Source organism: Theropithecus gelada, chromosome 15, assembly GCF_003255815.1.
Source record: "Theropithecus gelada isolate Dixy chromosome 15, Tgel_1.0, whole genome shotgun sequence".
Classification (NCBI taxonomy): domain Eukaryota; kingdom Metazoa; phylum Chordata; class Mammalia; order Primates; family Cercopithecidae; genus Theropithecus; species Theropithecus gelada.
In genome coordinates this window covers 7949505-7973792 of record NC_037683.1, presented here as the reverse complement: position 1 = coordinate 7973792, position 24288 = coordinate 7949505, and the positions used below count along the sequence as shown (strand labels likewise).

Here is a 24288-nt window from a genome sequence, read left to right as displayed (position 1 = left end):
CTCCCGAATGGGCGTCTTTCCTGGGTGTCACCTGAGCTTAAAAAGCTGAGTTTGGTCTAGACATTCTAAGACAGTGGTTTCTTAACCTTTTCTGGGTCACAAAACCTCCTGAGAACCTAATGAAAACTGGATCCCAGCCCCAGAAAAATGCACCTGTGTGCACACACCCGGCAGTTTCCAGGTCATTTCGAGTCCTGCCTTCGAGGTCCGTTGTTATTATTTACAAAACACCAACCTAAGGTATTAGACATTTTCTTAAAAGGCCAGGCAGGGTGGCTCATGCCTGTAATCCCAGCACTTTGGGAGGCTGAGGTGGGTGGATTGCTTGAGGCCGGGAGTTCAAGACCAGCCTGGGCAACATAGACCCCATCTCTACAAAAAATACAAAAACTAGCTGGGTGGCATGCGCCAGTAGTCAGGAGGCTAAGGTGGGAGGATTGCTTGAGCCCAGGAGGCGGCGGTTGCAGTAAGCTATGATCACACCACTAGACTCTCTAGCTGGGGCAACAGAGTAAGACCCTGTCTCAAAAAAAATTTTTTTTTTCCTTTTTTTGAGACAGAGTTTTGCTCTTGTCTCCCAGACTGGAGTGTAATGGCGAAACCTCCGCTCACTGCAACCTCCGCCTCCCAGGTTCAAGCGATTCTCCTGCCTCAGCCTCCAGAATAGCTGGGACTACAGTTGCCCGCCACCACGCCCGGCTAATTTTTGTATTTTTAGTGGAGATGGAGTTTCACCATGTTGGCCAGGATGGTCTCGATCTCTTGACCTCATGATCTGCCCACCTTGGCCTCCCAAAGTGCTGGGATTATAGGCGTGAGCCAGCGCGCCCAGCCCACCACTTTTTTTTTTTTTTTGAGATGGAGTCTTGCTCTGTTGCCCAGGCTGGAGTCCAGTGATGCCTTCTCGGCTCACTGCAAGCTCCACCTCCTGGGTTCATACCATTCTCCTGCCTCAGCCTCCCGAGTAGCTGGGACTACAGGCGCCCACCACCACGCCTGGCTAATTTTTTGTATTTTTGGTAGAGATGGGGTTTCACCATGTTAGCCAGAATGGTCTTGATCTCCTGACCTCGTGATCCACCCGCCTCAGCCTCCCAAAGTGCTGGGATTACAGGCGTGAGCCACCGCGCCCAGCGAAGCCCACCACTTTTTTTTAATGAAGGAGTTTTTGTTACTGTCCTCCTTTGACAGGTAAGGAAGCTGAGAGGCTCAGAGATGTCAAGCAGCTCTGCCAAGGTCACACAGCATGTGCCTACCATGGCAGCCTAATTTGTAGACAGTGCAGACAGCCCCAACAGGACCAGGAGAGAGCTGTGCCCAGGGCCGGATTCGTCCCTCCACATTGGAAGAGAAGCAGCCAAATATTATAGCCAGCCCAGCAACTTGGGCGGCAGAGATCTTTTACAGGAGGCCTTCCTGAATGGAGTGCCCTGGGGAAGCAAACTCTAAATGTCCTCGTACAAGAAGACATTAGGTGAAACCAGACTGACCATAGTGTCCCTCTCAGCACTGCCCTTGTCCCTGGGGGTCACCTAACGTCTTGCTCCCCGTCCCCACACTCCAGTGGATACCACTGCTGTAATCAGGGAACCCTCTGAGCTCTTTTTATAGGAGGGCATTTCTGAGGGGCCAAGGAGCTGTGGATTGGAGGAGCACCAGCAGCACGGGGCATGACCCCGTTCCCGCCCAGAATCTGGAAAGTACTGTGTCAGGTTTGGGCTCCTCAGTGAAATGTGTCAAGCAGCGTCTTTGGCACTGGGCAAAGTTAGGACGAGGTGGTTTCCCTCTTGATGACTACAGCAGCTGTCTGTGGCTGGCCGCCCCCAGGAGCCTGTTTTGTTTGGGGTTTTTTTCTTAAATATTTTTATTAATATTTCAAACATACAGGAAAAGACAATTATTTTCCATTCATCTTGATAGCTAAATACCTTTAGATCTACACACCAAGATGAAGACCGCCCTGTGTCTTGGATAAATGTAACGAGCAGATGCAGGCAGCTCGCAGGTGCTCTGGGCTGAAGGAGTTGGAAGTGCCGGGCCAGGTGGAGTGAGCCAGCACCGCTCAGGGGAGCTTCATCTCCCTGCTTCCAAAATAAATGTTTTCTGGAGTATCACCTTCACCCTCCTGGAGAGGGGTAATCTTACCTGTGGAGGAGAGAGCGAGGGCTGAGGGGGCACTGGGGTGGCATGAGAGGCCCAAAGACCTTGACAGACACGGTGGGCTTGGCAGCGGGGCACGGGGTTAAAGAGGAAGCTTAGCCAAGCCCAGCGGGAGTGGATTTGACAGCAGTGCCCTTAGCAGCTTGATTGTTCGGATTTTCAGGGCTGTTGAGCTCAAGTGTACAAGCAAACTGGAAAGAATAGCTTTGTTGGGTTTTTTAAAATGATAAAAGCATAATGACAGCATATCCACTGCTTTGAAGGCATCCCCCACCCCCGTGTTCTTTATCTCAGGTTTCTCCATCAAGGTTAATCTAATCCTGCTAAATTAACAACCAGCCAGTGCATCCCCAAAGAGCCTGTGGAATGTGCAGGGTGGTTCAGCCTCGGTGTTCTCTAAAGTACTGGCCGTGGGTGACTCCTTGCTCAGGGTGCAGAAGTTGGCAAGTGACGGGTGGCCCGGGGACCTTGCTTCAGGGTGTCCCTCTGCCCTCAGTCTGCTGTGTTTCACCCGGTCTCTGGTGAGCACATTCTCTGGCTGCTTTGCGTGAATGAGCCAAGGAAGGGATTGATCTAGCTTACTGCCTCCGCCTCCCTTGAGTCAAGCAGAATGGGGTGCATGAGCACACCTACGGTGAGCGAATCTGTTCACCCTGTGCCAGGGCCATCCTTAGAGCAAGGACCCCGGGATGTGTCCGTCCCCATCAGTGTCATGTTAGCAAGCAGTGACAACATCCCTTTGCAGGAGGCATCCTGAACCACTGTGTCCTCGGACAATGGCAGAGCCCAAGAGAACAATGTGCCCCACACCCCCACCCCCACCAGCCTCAGGAATCATTGTCTTGTCCCCATCACAGCAGCCCTAAGACTCAGGGCACATGCGCCAAGCTTAGGGGTCCTCAGTGTCTGTGTGGGAAGCGGTGGGGAAGTGGTGAGGAGCTCCCGGAGAAGGCGGCAGCTTTCATACCGGGTGATGTTCTGACTCCAGTGTTCTCTCCCATCTCAGCACCCATTCTGCTCCCCAGTCAGGTTGGTTCTTTGTGGCTCAGATCTGTCACCCCTTAATGAAGTGGCTTTCTGGCTGCCAAGGATTGAGAGCTGCTACTGAGGAGTATAAGTCACTAATAGCATGGAAAACACTGTGAAATACTCCAAGGTGCCAAGCTGGGCCCAGCCCAGTGTGGTTCTAAAAGGCTAATAAAAATCCACCAATTAATTGTGACAGCTCAATGGGAAATTATTCAATTGTGAACAGGGGCAAGCTGCAGCTCGAAAGGAGGAGGGGAGGGGTTGCCATAGTAACATCAATGTAAGTTCTCATCTCAGCAGCGGAAGCCAGCCCGGGAGTGAGCAGCATCCGACGGCTGCCTCTGACACGGGATGGGATGCAGGAGACACCAAAGGCGAGTTTGAAACGGATGCTCTGCCTGGCCTCAGGCCTGCAGCCACTCCCGGCTGAGCGTGGGCTCTCCCCGGCGCAGAGAAATTGTTTTCCGAATGCTCCTAGCTCTTAGGAAACCTGGGAAGGAGCAGCCGAGTGGAAGTGAAAAGCACATGTATTGTGTTCCTCTGCACCTTTGACCAACTGCCAGTTACAGGGATCTAGGGGAGGGGTGTTTGGGTCCAGGCAACAGGAGCTCCATCTCCCCAAAGGCAAGGCACCCAGAACCCAGACTGTGGGGGCGGCCAGCATTCCAGTATGGTTTTGCAGTTGTCACACCTTTTATTTGAAAAGATACACACGACATATTCTGATTTTGAACAAATGAAATGCAGCCTTGCTATAGCAAAAACGTATTCCTTCCCAATGCATCTCCCAGGAGACTCCTGGCCGGGCTAACCCTGGGCTGCGGAGAAGGGCCGCCGTCAGAGGGGAAGGCACACCACAGCAGGGGCTTCTTGCCAGGGGGATCTGGTGCTAAAGGGATGGAGAAGGGGATCGGATTCTTTTTTCCCGTTTTTAACTTTCAGAACCATCCTCTGTACCCAGTGGAATGTACTCATTTGCACTCTGATGTCAGCTGCAGTTGTCCCTATAGACTGTCACAACTTTGATTAACCAACTGTAAGCCCTCAGCCCGCTGCCTGGCTCTGCTGTTCCCATTCATGGCCCAGCCACAGCCTCAGCTCCGTGCCCCTGGGGCCAGGGGGCTGCTCCGAGTCAGAGCTCCAGAGGAAGAGAGAGGCTGGGACGACCGAGGCGCCAAGACAGCCTCCTTTTTGACACTGCCTAGTTTTTCGCTTCAGCAAAGCTGGAAATGAAAAGTAAGCACACTCCTAACCTGTCCTTCCAGGGATCGTTCATCGTAACCATGCCTACACCATCTGGGTGTCGTGGTCTTCGAGACTGGGGGAGAAGGCAGGAGTGAAGACAACGGGGGTGAGTCCAAACAGCAAACCCTTCCGAGGCATCCTGGCCCTTCACCGCCGACCGAAGCGGAAGCTGAAGCCGCCTTTCTTCCTGCTGTAGCCATTAAGCTCCTCAGCCAGGTTCCCTAACGGGCCGCTGGCCTTCACCCCTCCGGCAGGGAGGAAGTCATCGGCCTCACTGCCTTCATCCTGCCTCCCGAAGCGGAACCTGCAGCCAGCATGCTCTCTGCCCGATGTCTGCAGCCCCCTGGCTATGACAAGCAGGGCCTGTGGCTGTGAAGCTCTCAGCCACCGAGAGGAGCCCCACACAGAGTGGGGTCGGGGCCCCTCGGCCAGGTCGGCCCAGCTTTCTGTGGCTCCAGTGCCACCCATGGCGTCTGTGGACTCTCTTCTGTCCAGTAGAGGAAAGCAGGTGCCCAGCGGCAGGAGGAGGAGACAGACCAGGGGGTAGGACCTTACCATCTGACCCAGAGGAAAGAGAGGCAGAGTTACAAGCTGCACGTGTGGCCAAGCGCAACTCACCACAATGTTTCCCCGGGACAGGCCGCTAGCATAGGTGTGAGCAGGGGGCTCAGCTGAGCCCGGCTTCTGAGCAATGCTGGGACTAGGCCACTGTTGTATTAGCAGGATCTGGAGGTGACTGTACCAATTAGGCCGGTTCTTTTCCTGCAGTCCCCACGATCTGCCTGCCTGGGCAGCTTAGCGCTGTAAATCCACTGCTGGATGGCAGAGCAGTGCCCAGGCGGCCCCGGGAGAGTCAGCAAATTTATGCTCGTTTTTCTCTTATTATAAAATAGCCGTATCATTGCAGAACTGTGGGGTGGAAAGTTAAAAGCATCAATCTCCCTTAGTTTTCAACTTAATACTAAATGGGTCTAGCTCTGCCGTTTAGCTGGGACATCCTGCTAATGTCTCTTTCACGTGGGAACGAGTTGCTCCTGAAAGCCAGAAACAGATTTGATGGTCCTGGCCTAATTCAGACACCCACCTGGGAAGGAGCGTGCAGACGCCGCTGGGGCCTGGGCACCATAGGTCTGCCAGGCTCCGAGCTAAGAGCTCTCACGTGATTGTACTTCATCTTCTTAGTCATCCTGCTAGGTAGGTCCTGCCAGTCCCACTTTTTCAGGCAACAAAACTCAGAAAAACTGAGATTGTGCCCAGGCCACACAGCTAGAAAGTGGAGGCTCTGAATTCACAATTGTAATGGCCGGACGGCTTCTTCAAGAAGCATACGTATCTGCTAGGTCCTCCCAACCCTCCTGTTTCGCAGGCGTGGCGTCAGACTCAAACAGCTGAGGTGACTTGCCCCAGATCTCATGGCCTTACCAGTGCCAGAGCTGGAGTTCAGTCCCAGATCTAACTGGGCTTGAGTCAGGAAGGCGTGCCCTAAGTCCCTACTCTGTACTCCACATGGCACTCGGGGTATCTGAAACCCATCCTCCTGGAATGAACCTGCCTTGGAAGCACTTGCTCCCTTGTCTGGCAAAGGAAGCCTTTTTGACAGTGACTGCGGGGGAGCTGGAGCTGGCTTGTCCTCTGCTGAGTCAAACTGAGGCTAGAATAGAGAGCACCGGCCCTGGAGAAGACAGTACAGGAGTCCCCAGAGCCCTTTCCAGAAATGGCTCCCTTGAACACATTTCAAAGAAGCGAGCTCAGCCAGGAAGCTTTTAAAAAAATAATAAACGCAACCCCAATTTCTACCCGAATCCAGTTCTAAGCTTCTCTCGTCCCCCAGGGATGGAGCGACCTCCCTCATATACCACCAGGAAAACCTTCCCATCAGGGCACAGAGTGGGGCTTCCACGAGGTGGTTTTCTGCAGGGGCCCAGCCCCATTCCCTCCTCATAGGAAGCACTTTGCTGACTGTGATGTGGACTGGGGAGCATTCCATCCTGGTGGATGAATCCACCTGGGAGTAGCCACTGGGTGTCTAGAAAGGAGACACCCTGACACAGAGCAGGCCCTGGACCCCTTCATGCACCCCTTTGAGAATCTGGTAGAAACTGGGGGTGTTCATCACTGGAAAGGGGGCCCCAGCGCGAGTCACGGCTTCAGGCCTCACAGCCAGGAAGCAGCAGGGAAAGCACAGGGGTGAGGCTGGGTCCCAGCCCTGGCAGGGCAGCCGTGACCAATCTGTGCTGCTCCGGGCTGTTGGCATGTGAGGCACTGGTGTCCCCTCTCCGGGTCCTCCCTCCCTGGGCGTCTGTGTGCCCTCTGACTGCCCGTGCCTGGCTCCTGCCCGGGCAGGGCCTGAGCTGCAGTTCCTGCTGGGGACAGGGCATCTGTGCTCACCGTGTGGCTGGGACTGCTCCCAGGAGGGCTGGCTGGTGGATTCTTGGGCTCCGGGGCTGGGCTGGGCAGAGCTGCTCTGGGTCCTGGTCCAGGAGGCATGGGCCCTGGGCTCTCCCTGCTTTATATGGCCCGCAGTGTGCTTGCCGCTGTGCCGACTGCCTGCTGCACATTCCTGACCCTGGGATTCCATTGGGGACGCCGGTGGTGAAGGGGGCAGTGCTGACTGCATTGATTAAAAAAAAACCTAACACAGGATGTGGTCTGATGAGAGGGCAGGCGGGCTGCCCTTTGGAGGAGAGCAGACAGCATCATTAACTGCAAATTGCGGGCACAGACCCTTGAGTCCCTTGGTGGGGGTTCCAAGCCCACCCTTCATCACCCTAAGGGTCCTGTCTTTGTTGGGTCGGCCCCTCACTCTCCGGAGAGGACATGGGGTGGGTGGACGTCTACCCCCAACACACCTGCCCAGCTAGCAGGATGGCTCCCATGGGCAGGAAAGTAACAGAAACCCATGAGGCCCGTGTTTCAGAGGCACAGGACTGTGCGGCTAAGCCAGGTGCACCTCCCCGGCAGGTGGAGCCCTCGGCGGCATGTTCTCCAGGAACCAACCAAGGGGGCACCGCAGATGCCCCGGACAGCAGTGGAGCATTTGCCTGTGGCCCCCAGCCCCTCCTGCCCCATGCCCTGGGCAGCCCCGACTGTCGCTGAGGGTCACCTCTGGGAGGCCAGCGGGAGGAGCCAGCCTCTGCTCCTTGCTTGGCAGAGATTCTCCCTCCACTGAAAGCAGGCAGGTGGGTGATGAGGCGGCCCCACCCCACCACTGTCGGAAACAGCACACAGGACCTCCCCCAGTCCAGGGGCCCTCACCCAGCTGACCTACCCCTGCATCTGGGGTGCTGGGGGGTCAGAAGTCATGGGAATAGAGAGCCTGTGGACACTTCCCCAGTGACCTGAGGAAGGCGTTGGAATCTCAACCCCCACTTCAGGGCTGAGCGCCCAGGTTCGAGCGGAGAGTCTGTGGATTGAAGCTGGTGACTGAGCTGTGCTGGCCAGAACCAGCTTCCATCCCCCAGGCCGGGGCTGCCTCCGATGGCCTGAGGTGCCCCTATCCTCTGTGTGTGTGTGTGTTCGTGCACCCACATATGTGCACACGTGTGTATGTGTATGTGTGTGCTCGTGAGACGGGGTGTGGTGTCCTTCTGTCTCCCTGGTTAGTGCTGGTTGATTGAGACAGCAAGTGCCGGTTATCCATGGGGTGCCTCCCAGGGTGGGTCCCTACCATGCTGTGAGTCTGAACCGGATGCCTGCCCTCTGGGTGCCTCAGTGCCCTGTGGTGTAAAATGAGGTTCGGGTTCCCAAGCTGTGCTTTGCAGAATTCCTCAGGAATGGCCATGGAAGTTGGGGAGGGTAACGTGGGGTCTAACCCCGCAGGCACCCCTCTGTCCTACAGGCACCCCTCTGTCCCAAAGGCCACCGCTCTCCCCCACACAGGCACCCCTCTGCCCCACAGGTACCCCTCTACCCTGCAGACACCCCTCTGCCCCGCAGGCACCCCTGTACCCCACACGCACCACTCTACCTCGCACGCGCCCCTCTGCCCCTCAGGCCAAGCCCCACTTTCCTGTGTGTGACATGTTGGGCTCCCAGAAAAGGTTCTGCTTTGAAACCACCAGGGCCCAGAGTCCTCTTTCAGGACTGAGGTCTGTGGCTCTGAGTGGTGGCCACAGAACGTCCTGCATGTGAGGGGCGGGTCTGGGGTGGGAGCGTTTGAGGGGCGGGTCTGGGGTGGGAGCAATGCTAGGGGTGAGGATCAGGGTCCCCACATGGCCCACATGTTCCCCAGCCTCAGGTCCCCGCCTGCCCCCATCAGACCGGGGTGCCTGGAGCCCAGTCAGGTGTTGGATTTGGCACCAAACCTGCCGACTCCAGGGGCTTACCTGGTCCCCTCTACCCCTGGAACTCCCGGACAGAAAAAGTGCTTTCAGATGTCCTTCCTGGGCCCCTGGAGGCATCTGGGTTCCCTCACCTCTTGTGCAGCTGGGGGATGACAACTGTGCCACTGTTTCTGCCACCACAGCCCAGGTGGGCAGGTTTGGGGCTGCCTGGGAGCACAGGGTGGCCGGGGCTAGAGCAGTCCAAGAGTGGCAGTACCCATCAGGGCGGCTTCCAGTGCTGGAGGCTTTTCATGCTGTCGGGTAATGCAGGGAGGCGAGGTGCCAGGGTGGTGGGGCTGGTGGTGCAGGAAGCCACTCTGGGAGTGGAGTCAGTGGGCCACCCCCAAAGCCTGTGGGGTTCCCTGGGAAACTGTCCAGACACAGATCCAGGCCAGGTCCCTGCACGGCCAAGCTGACCAGCAGCGCCTGCCCAGGATTCTCAAAAGTGAGGAGGCTGGGACTGGGGTGACAGTGCCTGGTTGTGCTAAGCTCAGGCCCTGGCTCGGCTCACCGACCCCTCCCTTCCAGCCCCCTTTAGCCACATGTCACTCCCAAACTGGGTTCCACACCAGACTCAGCCACAGCCAACCTCCACCTCACTGAGCTTCCGATTCCCCGCCTGGCTGGGGATGACCGCAGTGCCTGTGTGGTGGGGTGGGGTTATCGGGGTGGCATGGTGCCCTCTCAGGCGGTGTCCACTGCTGCTGGGGAGGGCACAGGGTGGTGGCCCCCAACTAAGCCCGGGTTCCCGGGGCTGTTGGCAACTGCCACTCCATTTCTGCCGGCTGAACCCCTCCTGCCCTGGGGAGCCGCTTCCCACACTGCTGGGCACCATTTCTTGCGTAAATGCATGGATCCTTGTCTGAGGACCTCTGTGACTGAGTCCTTGAACCTTTCCAGGAGCTGCCTCAGGCTGGTCTGGTGGTTGCGGGAAAGGAGTTGAGTTGGGCACACCTGCACCTGGGGTTCGTGTGGCCTGTGGGAGGCAGGTGGCCATGATCTGTGACTTCTGAGGCCTGGCTCAGGAGTCCCATCCCCAGAGTCTCCACCTCTGCCCCTCCCACCTCTGCCCCCTCACCTCTGTCCCTCACTCTTCTACCTGCCCACCTCTGTCCCCCCACCTCTGCCCCTCCTCCTCTGCCCCCCACTCTGACCTCCCACCTCTGCCCCCTACCTCTGCCCCTCCCACCTCTGCCCCTCCCACCTCTACCCCTCCCACCTCTGCCCCCTCACCTCTGTCCCCTCCCTCTTCTACCCGCCCACCTCTGTCCCCCCACCTCTGCCCCTCCCTACTCTGCCTCCTCCTCTGTCCCCACCTCTGCCCCACCTCTGCCCCTCCCTCCTCTGCCCCCACCTCTACCCCCCACTCTGCCCTCCCACCTCTGCCCCCCTACCTCTGCCCTCCCTTCTCTGGCACCCCACCTCTGCCCCCTCAAGCTGTCAGAGCAGCAGGCACTATGCTGGCTGAGTGAGAGTCCGTGATGGAGGGAAAAGAGGGATTCGTGTTCTGTGAACCCCAACTTGGAAACCTCTGGCTGCACAGGGGGGTGTGAGATTCCCCGGCTGCCTGCCCCCGACAGGTGTCGGACGGAGGCCGAGCACAGGGCATCACCACTGCTGCTCTTTCTACTGGCCCCATGCAGTACCTCCAACACAGGCACTCAATAAATATTGGATTTTATTAAATAAACTCCGGGGATTGTTTTATCCGTAAGCCTCAAATTGGTTTTATGAATAAATAGCCACTGGGGACTGTTCGTTCTTAATAAAGTGTCTCAGTTCCTTGGAACTCTAGGCCCAGCCACAGGAGGGACCCACGGGATAGTTTATCACCCTGGGGACCCGGGAGGGATGTACCGATGGACCAGGCCCCGGGCTCATCCTCCAGAGCCCAGGCCCCAGGAGGACCAACCCCACTGGGCACAGCTTGTGCAGGAGGCAGGCCCTGCGTCTGCCTGACCAGGCCCAGGCTGTCTTTGCAAAGCCCAGAACTGGCCCAGTCAGAGGGTCTTGAACAGCCCCGGTGGGTCCAAAGCTATCTGGGAAATGCCTTTTGGCTGTTCTAATAAAAATGGTGGCTGGGTGCGGTGGCTCATGCCTGCAATCCCAGCAGTTTGGGAGGCCGAGGCGGGAGGGTGGCTTGAACCCAGGAGTTCAAAACCAGCCTGGGCAACATAGCAAGAGCCCGTCTCTACAACAAGTAGAAAAAAAATTGCTGGGTGTGGTAGTGCGCACCTGTAGTCTCACCTATTCAGGAGGCTGAGGTGGGAGGACCGCTTGAGCCCAGGAGTTTGCCGTGATTGTGCCACTGCTCTCCAGCCTGGGTGACAGAACAAGATCGTCTCTAAAAATAATGATGGGGGGAGTTCAGGGGAGACAGAGCAAGAGGCAGTCCTGGAACACGTGGGTATCTGATCCACTCAAGCTCTGACATGAGGCGTGGAGTTGGGCTGGAGGCAGAGACCGGAGCTGGGTCACCACGAGACTTTATTAAAGACAGAACGCACAGACACCAAGCACCCACAGCCTCTCCTAGCGACGCTCCCGTACCAGGCTTCTTCCACCAGTCACTGTGCTGGCCCTCTGAGCTCTCTCTGCAGCCCTGTCCAGCGCTGTGTGGCCCGAGACACACACCTGCCAGCGCATAGGGGGCCAACGTGGCCAGCCTTGGGCCAGAGCTCCCCCATATTCCCCACAAATCACACCGAGGCCTGACCTCAGCCCTCTGGGTTTGCCAAGTCCTGCCGGCTGCTTGGGCCACACAGTTTGGGGACACCCTTTTCTCTGAAAGCAGATGAAGAAATGGAGGCCCTGGGGAAGCCCGGTCTGCTGAGGTCAAAGCTTAGTGTCCTGTCTCCTTGTTGCGGGTTCTGTGTGTCCTCTGCTGGGTCCTCCTGCTGGTGCATTGCCCCTGAAGTCACAGGACAGGGGTCTGCCACTGGCCACGGGCCTTCTTCATGTCCCCTGTCCCCCCATCTCACACAAACGGTACCTCCCCCTCTTCCTTCCCCTCCCTGGACTCAGCGTCCTCATGGTTTGAGATGGTTCAACAATCCTCCAGATCTCTGCCTGGTCAGACCCGCCCCTGGGTGACAGGGCCTCCAGAGTCCCTGGCTCCCAGCTTCCAGGGCTCTGGCCCCAGCCAAGCCAGCCAGAGGCCTGTGTGGATGAGGATAGGTGGCAGGAAGGGTAAGGGGGACCAGGGCGCTGGTGGTACAGCTTTTCTGCCAAAGACAAACATTATAAAACCGATTTACATGCAGTTGCAGGGGAAAGCCGTTTGAGAACGGCTCGTAGCTCTGTTCCTATCTCCGGCTGAATGTGCTGAGGCCACCAGCATGGAAACCAAGGGTCCTTCCATCCTCTGGACCCTGGTGCTCAGGCAGTCAGCTGGGTGGCCTTTGGTGTAACTCTGAGATGTGTGCAAAGTTTAGGGGAATGGAGGAAGGCCATTGCTGATCCACAGAACTTGCCTGTGCACGTGGAGAGGCAACGGCGCAGGTGCACCGCCTCCAAGTCCCAGTGTGGCAATGCAGAGACCCCTCCCACTCAGCTTACTCCCCTCAAATGAAGAAGCAGGAGGCGGCTCAGTCAGGCGGCATTGTGGGATGGAGGGCCACAAGCACCCGCCCTCAAATTGGGCCCCAAGGGACAGGGTTTGGGGCCCATGGGTCCCAGGCAACCCTGTGCACACGCCAGCCCTTGGCCTGGTCAGTCAACCCACAGGTCTCCAGCTGTCCCTCGCCCAGGGCTCTCCTAGCATCCCCGTCCTCCAGTCTCAGATGACAGCCATTTGCACTGGTATCAGACTGCAGGCTCTGCAGGGCTAGGGTGAGAGGCTGTGGCCCAGAGCAGGTGCGCAGGGACCGTTTTTCCCCAGTGCCAGTCTTTGAAGGTGCCCCTGGGGAGGGTGGGGCCAGTGCACTGGCTTGGGCCCTCCCCACCATGTCAAGCTCTGTGCCCATTCAGCTGGTGCTTGGTGGGGCCGTGTGCCCTCTCCTGGTCTGGGATGGGGGCTGGTGCTCTAGGGCAGTAACAGGGCTCTAGAAGGGACAGGCATCTCCAGTGCAGCCGGCCGCTGAGGACAGATGCTGCCTGGACCTGGACCACAGGCTCCCAAAGGTCCCCTCCACTTGCCCCCAGCCCCTTGCCAGGCTCCAGCCATGATGCATCTGTTCCGTAGCCAAGCCCTGGCACGAGGGCCCTGGTGCCTCCTGCTGTACCCGCACATCTGTGAGTCCATTAACTTCACACTCACCAGGAGTTTGTTTGATGACACATCAGAAAGCGCTTGGCACTTTCTAAGCAGCCGCTGGCATGAGGAGGCTGGTAGCTCCCGCCTGGGGCCTGTCGGTGGGGGCTCCTGGGATGAGAACTTGAGTTCCACCCGGCCTCTGCAATGTGACAGCGTGCCCTGGGAACCCAGGTGGTCTGGGTGGGCTCCCTTGGCTTCTAGAGGGTGGGAAGAGGAGCTGAGGGGGGATTGCCCTTTGAATCTCATGTGGTCATTTTACCCACATCTTGCCCCTCGTGGCCCCGCACCTGGGCTGCTCCATCCACCAGCCCAGCCACACTGGGCTGCCACCGCCTGATTCTTGGCTGTATCTGTGTCCAGCTGAGGACTGAGAGGGCAGGGACCAGGTCCTGTCCAGCAGGCAGGGCAGCCCAGGGCCACGGCAGAGGGAAGCGCTGCAGACATCTGCGCATGTGGGTGACCTGGTGGCGCTGGAACAGACGCCAGGTCTCATGGCCTCTCCCACGGCCCCCCTAGTGGTGCCGAGTCAAATTGATTGTTTTTTAAGCACAAACTTTCGTGGGAGGGGAAGGGAGAACGGAACCCCACACTACCCAGGCACCTGCCATCGGGTGTCCTTTGGAGGAAGCCACCTCCCCTCCTGCCTGAGGAGGGGCTGCTGGGCAGCTCCCCAAGGCTGACTCCAGCCCTCTCAGAGGCCCCACATCGGGGTGCCTTGGAAAAACCGCCCTGCACCTGGGCCTGACGCAATAATGCACGCGGGTCCAGGGCTGCTGAGCAGAAAGCCGAGGACCCGGCTCCAGCCCTGCCCTTGCAGCTGCTGGTCCTGAGAGCCTGCGGGTCTCACCTCTGCGTGTGCGCACACAAGGAGCGGGGATGACGGCGTGCTGGGTGTTGGGAAGATTCAACAAGAAAGTGTCCAGGTGGTGCCTCGTCTGGTGCCCCAGTCCCCTCGACCCCATTTGCCCAGTGATGTGGTCCCTGCCCCTTGACCACTCGCTGGGCCTGGCCTGGGTCCAGATGGCCACAGTCACTGGCAGGAGTTGGCCTCCCCATGGAGACAGTGGCTTCAGGGAGGGGGTCGCGCCCCCATGGCCCTCCCAGGAGGCCTCAGGACCCTGGAGTCCCTGGGAAATTGGTGGTGGGGGTGGTACAAGCCTCATCCCAGCCCTGCCTAGGCCCCAGCCCAGAAAACCAAGAGCTTCCCATTAGCACAGCCCAGCCCCACGGTGCAGGGCCCCACCCACCTTCCAGAGGCAGGAGAAATGGGATGGGTGGGTGGGAGATAGGTTGGGCCTCATTTGAGACAGAGAGCAGGTGGGTACAGCAGGTAAGGGGACTGGAGACCCCAGGCCTGCCGGGGCACAGGGTGGGTGGCCTCCAGGGAACTGGTGTCAGCCTTAGAGCGTGGGTCCCCAAAGGCAGCAGCTCCCCTTCCTGGCCTCAGGGTAGGATGGGGCCACCCAGCCCACAGCCAGGCCGAGGCCCTAGGGGAAGAGGTGGGTTATCTGGGCACTAGGGAAATGGGGGTGAGGGTTGGCACTGAAAGGGCTGGAGGACACTGGCCTCAGACCTGACCTCAGAGAGACCTGACGTTCCACACGATCCACTAAGAGGGCTCCGGAGGTGCTGTCTGCCCCCTGCTCTCTGTCCCCATAATGCCAGGTGTTTGGGTGGGCAGAGCAGAGGGTTGCCTGGGGCAAACTTCACCATCCTGGCCAGGGGATGGCAAACAGCACGGGAGCCACAGTGGGGGCGGGCAGGAGTTGGGGTCGTCAAGTTTGCCAGCCCCCATCAACAGAGGCAAGAGATCAGTTAGCTGCCAAATGGAGCGGGTGGGGACGGTGAGAAGGTGATGTGTGACTTCACCAGCCCCGGGAGCTTCGTGTCAGGGATGGCCCAGCCCCTCCCTGCTGGAGTGGGTCTGCCAGGCACAGGTGGGTGGAGAACATTCACGAAGGAGTGAGGTGGGGTCAGCGATGGGGCGATGGGGCGATGGGGACCAGCAGGGCCAAGGACAAGGTGCACCGGTCTAGCGGTCCTCCCGGACCGGCCGGATCTTCATCTCGGAGAACTTGAGTGAGTACTGCCAGCCGGTCCAGGAGGACCACTCCACGCCGTCGGCATAGGAGGTGTGGGCACCACGCAGGTACTGCCCGTTGAGGTTGGACGTGTGGCAGTTGCGGTACCACCAGGCGCCTCGGTAGAAGGCAGCGCAATTGTTCTCTGAGTGGTCGCTGTCACGGTCCTTGGTGGTGAACCTCATGCCGCTGTGCTTCAGGAGGGAGTCGCCTGTGCAGGGGTGCACACAGGTGTGGGCACGGGGGGCACGGGTACGCCCACTGGTGTTGCATGTGTGAGCAGACACCAAGACACTGCACGCGAACCTGGACGTGAGTGCATACACGTATGCACGTGCTCTCACACATACACACTGGTGTGCACGCGTGCACGCACACCTGCCCCTCCACACCCACCCCTCCACACCCGGGTGTGTCCATGCAGGTCACACGCACACAGTCCCTCCTCGGGCGTGCCTGGGGCTGCCCCTGGGTCTAGGCGGTCTCTATCCCTCCCCTGGCTTTTCCACATTCCCTCTCCTGCCTCCTCCTCCTCGGCCTGAGAGGGGACACCCAGCCCAGGGGGTCCAGCCACCACACTTTAGAGACCCAGCAGGCCCGAACCCCGGGTCTCCTGATTCCCGGCTCTGAGCTCAGTCTCTTCATCTGCAAAATGGGAAAACAGTCCAGGCTCTGTTGGTTTTGCCTTGCAGGGGTGAGGACCAAGTAGGACTTGGAAGTGGAGGCCAGTAGCCTCGACCCTGACCCCAGAGGGCCGAAGGGCATAATTAACATTATTATTAAAAAAACGAACAGTAGCTTCACAGCAGCTCATTTTGTATGACGCAACGGAATCAGCTGATGAAGACAGGGATTGAGGAATCCTTGGTAAGGAAGAAAATTTTCCCTTTTCTGTCTTGTTCACTCTTTCAATTTGAAAAATTTATTACTTAAAAAAAAATTTTAGATTGGTTTCAGGCCTCTGATTGTGATGTGGGGTTGGTCGTTTATCAATATTTGTTATTTTTCAAAAACCTGATTACTTTCAAAGGGGGCAAATCCATGAGCCTTGATCATTTTGGAGGGCAGGACCTCCTCTATCCTCCATCCTCCCAGGCCACGCCCTTCCCCATCCCTGCCGCAGCTGGAGCCTCACCTGCAGTGCCGGAATAGTCAGCCACGGTGAGCGGGTACCCGTCTTCCTCAGGGTCCACGGAGAACAAGCCCACGCCAAAGCTCCCGTAGCGGGCATAGGCCGTGCCATTGTCAAAGTCCTCCAGGTCCACGTGCAGCTCATAGGCAGTCTGTGTGGTCAGGGCGTGGATCCTCTTGAGGCCTGAAGTTGGGGAGAAAATGGTGGGAGAAGCTGAGGGGCGTAGGAAGCGAATCCCCAGGGAGAAATGATAAATGATAGCTGAGCTCATGCAGTTGAGGACAGAAAGGGACAGCCACCAAGTGTGTGCAGTCTGCCCTGGGCTACTTCCTTCTTCCTGTCGGCCTGTGTTGGGCCAGTCACTGAGGACCGACAGATTTCATGTTTGGTTTTCTCTGTTCCCTGTAAGTGGAGCTGTGATGCTTTTCAAACGTTGGGACTCTGAGCTGGCGGGAGGACTGCAGGAGGCGGGAGGAGGTGGGGGTGACAGCACCCTTACCCAGACTCCAGCCAGAGCCAGACAGGATCTGGTGTTCACATTTTCTAAACCAGGCCTCTGGGCCTTTGCACATGCTGTTCCCTCTGCCAGGGATGCTTGTCCCTACTCCTCCTCACTTGGTTACCTTCTGTTCATTTCTGGAAGGCTGCCTGACCTCCCGTCGGCGTTGAGGACCTCCTCTGCCCCTGTGGATGCTTATCTTTCAGGGTTCCGGCTGCCTACCTTGTCAGTTTCCCCGCCAGTGCGGAAGCGCCATGAGAGTGGCATGTCCAACCTGACCACTGCTGACCACAGTGCCTGGGCTGGGGCCTGGCACAATGGTGCTCACCCAGCACTGACTTAATGAATGGGAGGCAGGAGGCGGCACCCTCATCCCTCTAGGCCGGCTCTGTGCCCCCATTCCACTCTCTCCCTCCTGCTGTCCCCGCCCCACCTCAGCTCTGCCCTGCCCATGCCCGGGGTCTCATGCCAGGCCTCCCTCACCATAAACACATGTGCTCAGACACCCAAGGTGCTTCACTGCCGGTGTGATTACTTTGGATTAAGAGGGCATTTAATGAAATGATTTACAAGTGGGTAGCAGCGAGTGGTATTCCGTCCGCTTCTCCCCCCTGCCTGCCTCTCCCCGTCTCCACACCTCCCGGGGTCAGTGTGTGCCGGCTGGAGGTTGCACGGATCCTCCCTGATCCCGCCCGGACAAGAAGGCTTTGGTCCCAGTCACCAGGTCCAGGAACCAGGAGCAGCTGCTGTGGGAGGAGTCACAGCAAAGCTGACCGCCCAACCCACCTTCCTCCCCAAGGACCTGCCAGAGCACGGGCTTCGAGAGCCTGGGGTCTCACCCGGTGTCCCCCCTCCCTGACTCTCCTGCTGCTGAGTCTCAGGGCAGCCGCTCTCCCTCTCTGGGCCCCGGCTCAGCTAGCACAGGGCTGACGTGAGGGGCCAGGAGAGCATCATCCACGAAAGGGCAGGCGGGAGGTAATTATGACAACAGACGCCACCTGGACGGGACTCACGAGGGCCCAGCACCGTTCTCAGCCCTTCGTGCAGATGAGTGAATCCAGTGGAATTAGAGTGAGTCCGATTTAATTACAGAATCCCTGGGCAGCTTTTCTGGCAGGGCTGGCCCACGGCACACATTATCCAGGTGCTGACTGCTGCTTCCCAAGGCCCCGGGGAAGGAGTGCGTATGACTCCCTATTTTACAGGGGAGGAAAATGAGGCCCAGGGAGGTTAAGGAGCTGGCCCAGGTCACACAGCTGGTGAGTGGCACTGCTGGGATTCGAACCCAGGCAGAAGGGCCCCGACTCCCTGCTGCTATTCAGACCTTACCCAGAACAAATCAGACGATGCAGGAATAGGGAGAGAGGGAGACCGCCCCTGCCGGGGATGCTGGAAGATTCCTTTTCCCACCACGAAATGGCCACTGGGGCCCAAAGGCCTCCATCAGCCACTCCTCTGGATTGAGTGACGCTTCATGAGCGGTGTCCTGGGGGCTGCTGTGCAGGACGCCCGAGGGAGGGGTATGTGGGGACCTGGGGCCTGGGCTCCTCTCCGTCCTTCCTCCAGTCCACGCCACCTCCTCCCTCCCTCGCCTCCCTGCCTGCCTGCCTCCCTGCCTCCTGCCCTCCCTCCCTCCCTCCCTCCCTGCCTCCCGCCCTCCCTGCCTCCCTCCCTCCCTGCCTCCCTCCCTCCCTGCCTCCTGCCCCCCTGCCTCCCTCCCTCCTTCACTTCCCTCCCTCCTTCACTTCCCTCCCTCCCTCCCTGCCTCCCTCCCTCCCTGCCTTTGCTCTTTGGCTTTCTCCAGCTCTCCCCGCTCTCCCCCTCCTTCCAGAACCGCCCCCAGCCATGTTAGCTGTTCTTCCCAGATTCCCTGGGCCCCTGATCCAACTCCTTCACCAGCTCCCAGCTCAAATCTCAGAGAGTAAGAAAGAGGGCTAACGGCTTGAAACGGACGGGAAACCAGTAAGACCCTAAACTTCACATGGCCACCCCAGTGGATTCCGGCTGGACTAAAGCTCTTAACCTAAAACAACACTAGAAAAACAAAAGACAAGGCGGGCACAGTGGCTCACGCCTGTAATTCCAGCACTTTGGGAGGCCGAGATGGGCAGATCACGAGGTCAGGAGTTCGAGACCAGCCTGGCCAATATAGTGAAACCCTGTCTTTACTAAAAATACAAAAATTAGCCGGGCATGGAGGTGGGCGCCTGTAATCCCAGCTACTCGGGAGGCTGAGGCAGGAGAATAGCTTAAACCCGGGAGGTGAAGGTTGCAGTGAGCCGAGATCATGCCACTGCACTCCAGCCTGAACTATAGAGCAAGACTCCGTCTCAAAAAAAAAAGGAGAAGAAAAACAGAAGAAAAAATAGAGGAGACTTAAAATAAAACTAGGAAGAGAAGGAAAGGACAGCAGGGGCTAAAACCCAGAAAAGATACGAAGAAAAGGGTGGCAGAACTGAGTGCATAAACATCTTAAATTCCTAGGAAATAAGTAATAACATGACCCCAAAAAAGAAAAAGAAAAAGCTGAAAGACAAATGGCCAGAAGTTAATACCTATCATGTGTATTGGACAAATGATCGATAACCTTAATATATAAAGAGCTCCCATGACTCAATAGGAAAAGACAAAGCACTCAATGAGAGGGGATGGGGAGGGTGGTGCGGCAGAGGAGGGACCGGCGCTGTTGACATTCCTGTCAGGGCTCGTCTGCAGGATGCTGGAATCAGGACCTGCTTAAATGCTTCCTCCCGCACCATCTGCGGCTGCTGATAGATTTCAATTAAGATACCATGAGCACGGGCATCACCACTGCTCTGGGGGTGGGTGGGTGGTGGCGAGGGCATGGCTCAGCCCTGCCGCCTTGTCCTTTTCTTTACCCCCAGCTTGGGGAGCCTGAGGCAGGGTCTCCCCATCTCCCCTCCTTCCATCCACCAGGTTCAAGGGATGAGGCGAGCTTGGTTGGGCACCAGTGTGTGGACCCTGCTGGGGCTCCCCCCACCCCAACCCACGCATGCTTGTGACAAGAGACCTCCCCTTCTTGGGCCTCAATTTCCTCATCTCTAAAAGGAGGGGATGACAGCAGGGCCCCCAACTAGGTAGGTGTGAGGTTCTGGGGACGATGCATGGGAAGCGTGTAGCTGGGCGCTCAGTGGGTTGGGGCTCAGCACGGGGTGTGGGCATGAAGTCCACGCGGGGTGTGAGCTTCCCTGTTGCCGGCACCCCCTAGGGACCAGGGCACGGCAGGTCAGAGAGGGCCCTGCCCTCGTGGGCCCGGGTGAGGAGGGGGCATCGGTGGCAGATCTTGCCCAGGGGCCTCCATGCACACAGAGGGGTGGCCCCGCCTCGCCACCCCAACCCTGCCTTTGGGGCCATCACCCCAAAGGTGTCACTGAACGTCCTTACAGGCCTGGAGCCCCCCTGACCCCACCCCTGACCCCTCAGGTGGTGCTTCCCGCCAGCCATGCCAGCCCACACCCTTCTCACCCTCTCCTTCCTGCCCAAGCCTCCCCCCACCAGCTCTGACCCCGCACAGGGGAGTTCCTCAGATGTCCACACCCTTCTCACCCTCTCCCTTCCCCGCCAGCTCTGCCCCGCACTGGGGAACTCCCCGGATGTCCTCACCCTTCTCACCCTCTCCCTCCCACCCAAGGTTGTGGAACCTCCACAGCTTGTGGAACTCCCTGGATGTCCGCACGCACCCTGGGGGGCTTAAGTGCAGGAGGACACTGTGGGGCATTCGAGGCCGCCCAGATGACACTCAGGGCACGCGTCCCCCAGCACCTGTGCGTTTCAGGTATATTCAACACCTGCAAGGGAGTGATAGCTCCCGGGGGGACAGGGTTTCCTTCTGGAGTGAAGAAAACATTCTGGACCCAGTGATGACGGATGTAATATTCTGAATATACTAAAAGCCATGGGGTCATACGCTTCCAGACGGGGAATTTTGTTGTATGTAAATTATATCTCAAGAACAACCAGAAAACCCACCTCACGTCAAGCCACAGCCACCTCCCAAATATATAGGTAGACCTGAAAGTTGTGATTCTTTTAGGATATTGTTAAGATAAATATTTTCTTTAGGTAAATGAGGTTTTGTTTAGAATATTTTGTTTAGATAGTGAAATGTTAAGGACTTTCAAAAATTTTAAAATACTGAGTGAATTTTTTTTTTCTTTTTTTTTTTTTTTGAGACGGAGTCTCACTCTGTCGCCCAGGCTGGAGTGCAGTGGCGTGATCTCGGCTCACTGCAAGCTCCGCCTCCCGGGTTCATGCCATTCTCCTGCCTCAGCCTCCCGAGTAGCTGGGACTACAGGCGCCCGCCACCTCGCCCCGCTAGTTTTTTGTATTTTTAGTGGAGACGGGGTTTCACCGGGTTAGCCAGGATGGTCTTGATCTCCTGACCTCGTGATCCGCCCACCTTGGCCTCCCAAAATGCTGGGATTACAGGTGTGAGCCACCGCGCCCGGCAATACTGAGTGAATTGAAAGGTAAATAATAATATTGACAGAACCTTCTGAGCCCCTACTTTGTGCCAGGCAGGGACTGTGTCCCAGTGGCGGGAAGGCGTGCGGTTGCCTGCAAGCGCAAACAGGAGCCCTGGCTGGGAGCACCACTGGCTGCTCCTGGGAGTTCCATGCCTGGTGTCCCTGGCACCCGTGGGCAGGGCGGTGCCGGGTCCTCCTCTGTCCTCCCACTGCCTGTTGCTGCCTGGGATGCTGCTGCCCACCTGCCCAAGCTTGCTTGATTCGGGACAGCGAGCAGGTTCCAGGGCGACCCCGGCAGGAATCGGCCTCCAAGGGCGTGTGGGACCCTCAGCCTTTATGAGCACTCGGAGCCCACCCACGCCAATCACTTCCGTTGGCAATGTCTGGCCTGGTTCCTTCTGAATGCCTGTCACCCTCACGCACGACACCTGTGAGCTGGCTCAGGTGTGCCGGGAAACCCAGTCCAAACCCATTCAGGAGCGGCTGGGACCCAACTGTGTCCGGAAGGCATGGGGAGGAGGCCCACCTGGGCCGGGAGGCGGGCGGGGTGCTCACCTAGCCAGTGCTCCCCGGTGAGCCTGCCGAAGCCGTCTCGGTACGCGTCCCAGCCCCGGAAGAAGTTCACGGAGCCGTCCTCCCGGCGCTGAAACACCTGCAAAGGGAAGATGGGGATGGGGCGCTGGCACCGACCATCCTAGGACTCACAGCTGGGCCCACCCCGCCCAGAGACTCCTCTCACCCTGCTCCCAATCTGCCCGCTCGGGAGGGCAGAGGCCTGGCTGCCCACTTACCCCCAACAGCCCCCGGCCTGGGGCCTGGACAATAGCAGGGGCTCCAGAGCCTCGTGGTGGCTCGAGGTGGGACTGACCAAATGCCCACAGGCCCCCAAAATGGCTCCTCAGGGAGGCCGAGATGGGCAGATCACGAGGTCAGGAGTTCGAGACCAGCCTGGCCAATATGATGAAACCCAGTTTCTACTAAAAATACAAACATTAGCCAGGCGTGGTGGCACATGCCTGTAATCCCAGCTGCTCAGGAGGCTACTCCAGGCTGGGCATGGTGGCTCACACCTGGAATCCCACACTTTGGGAGACTGAGGCAGGAGCATTGCTTGAGCCCAGGAGTTCGAGACAACATAGTGAGACCCCGTCTCTACACAAAATTTTAAAAACATTAGCCAGGTGTCGTGGTGGGCGCCTGTAATCCTAGCTACTTGAGAGGCTGAGGCAGGAGGATCCCTTGAGCCCGGGAGGTTGAGGCTGCAGTGAACTGTGATCATGCCACTGTACTCCAGCCTGGGCTCTCTCAAAAAAAAAAAAGAAAAAAAAAGGTAGGGGGGAGTGGCAGGCCAGGCACGGTGACTCACATCTGCAATCCCAACACTTTGGGAGGCCGAGGCGGGTGGATCATCTAAGGTCAGGAGTTCGAGACCAGCCTGTTCAACATGGTGAAACCCTGTCTCTACCAAAAATACAAAAATTAGCCAGGCTTGGTGGCACGCGCCTGTAATCCCAGCTACTCAGGAGGCTGAGGCAGGAGAATTGCTTGAGCTCAGGGGGCAGAGGTGACAATGAGCTGAGATCATGCCACTGCACTCCAGCCTGGGTGACAGAGCAAAACTCTGTCTCAAAAAAAAAAAAAAAAAAAAGAATCTTGGTGGGGTGGAGGAAAGTCAGCTTTGGGGCCCACCTCCAGCACTTTGCTCTGGGCCTCAGTTTCCCCAATGGTCAAATAAAGTGGGGAGGGGGCAGGGTCCTAATATCTTTTTCCAGGTCAAAACAAAACTGAACAGTGTTTGTTTGTTTGTTTTTTCTGAGGCGGAGTCTCGTTCTGTCGCCCAGGCTGGAGTGCAGTGGCGCGATCTCGGCTCACTGCAAGCTCCGCCTCCCGGGTTCACGCCATTCTCCTGCCTCAGCCTCTTGAGTAGCTGGGACTATAGGCGCCCGCCACCTCGCCCGACTAGTTTTTTTGTATTTTTAGTAGAGACGGGGTTTCACCGTGTTAGCCAGGATGGTCTGGATCTCCTGACCTCGTGATCCACCTGCCTCGGCCTCCCAAAGTGCTGGGATTACAGGCGTGAGCCACCATGCCCAGCCTATCCTCCAGTTTTTGAGAACCAAGAGCACCCCCCACACACCCCAGGCTTGGCCTCCAGAGCCCCATCCCTCAATAAGCTCCCCTCCCCCAAAACAAGCCTGGGCGGGGGTCGGGGGGCTGGGAAACTGGAGTCCAAGTGGCTGCTCAGGGGAGGACAAGGAGCCCACAGCTGGCGGGGTGTGACTTGGGTACCAACGAGTGCCCAGGCTGCCTCTGTTCTTCATTTTAATAACATTCTTGATTTGGGAGTCAGGAATCCCATCGGTTAAATTGCTTTGAAATAATACCACGCTGGTCCCGGCCAGAGCTGCCTGGAGTATTTACAGGATCCGCTGACAATCCATCCTGGCTGGCCTCCCCAGCCCTCCCAGCCCTCTTTCTGTTTAACAAGCCTTTTCCTGCTTATTCTCCAAGGCAGCTACCGCGGCCCGGCCGGCCTCCATCTGTGTCAGTCTGATGTGTTAGAGATCTGGCTGCGGCACCGGCGAGCTGCCAGTTTCATTACTAAGCAGCCTGATTTCAGTTGCTCGGAACTGCCTGGGTGCCCAGTCTGACCCGAGGCGTCTGCTGTGTGAGCGTTTGCTGATGCTCTGAGCCCTCAGGGACGTGTCCGTCACGGTGTTTGGGCAGCTCTGACGTCAGGGAGCTGGAGGGAGATGACACCTCCTTTTTCGTGCTTTGCTGCCTCAAACCTGGCCCAGCTCTGAAATCTGAAAGTCCTCAGGAGTGACCGGCTCGGGGCGGAAGGAAATTCGATCAGGCTCGGGGAGATCTGAGGAGCAGTGGAGAGCCGTATTGATGGCTGCATATTGGGACCCTGAGCACGCACCTTTTCAAAGGCCTAATCCTGGCAGAAGCTCAGGCTCTCCCCCGAGAAGGCAACGGGCAGCGGGAGCCTGTTTCTGAAGGAGGAGGGGAGCTAGAGGGACCAGCAGGCCCGAAGCCCCCTGGGATGCCTGGCTGGCATTGGCCGTCGGCTGG

General features: G+C 57.9%; 2 protein-coding genes across 2 annotated transcripts in view; both read right to left on the bottom strand.

Moving 5' to 3' along the window:
- Positions 1–3858: 3858 nt before the first annotated feature.
- QRFP (pyroglutamylated RFamide peptide) lies at positions 3859–7937 on the bottom strand. Its single transcript, XM_025360226.1, has 3 exons — positions 7703–7937; positions 6823–7108; positions 3859–4992 (listed from the first exon to the last, which is right to left on the bottom strand). Exons 2-3 carry the CDS (start codon positions 6919–6921, stop codon positions 4582–4584), a joined length of 510 nt encoding a protein of 169 aa, XP_025216011.1. The 5' UTR covers positions 6922–7108; positions 7703–7937; the 3' UTR covers positions 3859–4581.
- Positions 7938–15000: 7063 nt separating this feature from the next.
- Positions 15001–24288, bottom strand: part of FIBCD1 (fibrinogen C domain containing 1) — a 36825-nt gene continuing 27537 nt past the window's right edge. Inside the window, exons 7-9 of the mRNA XM_025359938.1 lie at positions 21766–21862; positions 16228–16407; positions 15001–15303 (exon numbers count right to left, since the gene is read on the bottom strand). Of these exons, the coding sequence (XP_025215723.1) occupies positions 15044–15303; positions 16228–16407; positions 21766–21862 (537 nt within the window). The 3' untranslated portion in view covers positions 15001–15043. The remainder of the gene's footprint in view (positions 15304–16227; positions 16408–21765; positions 21863–24288) is intronic.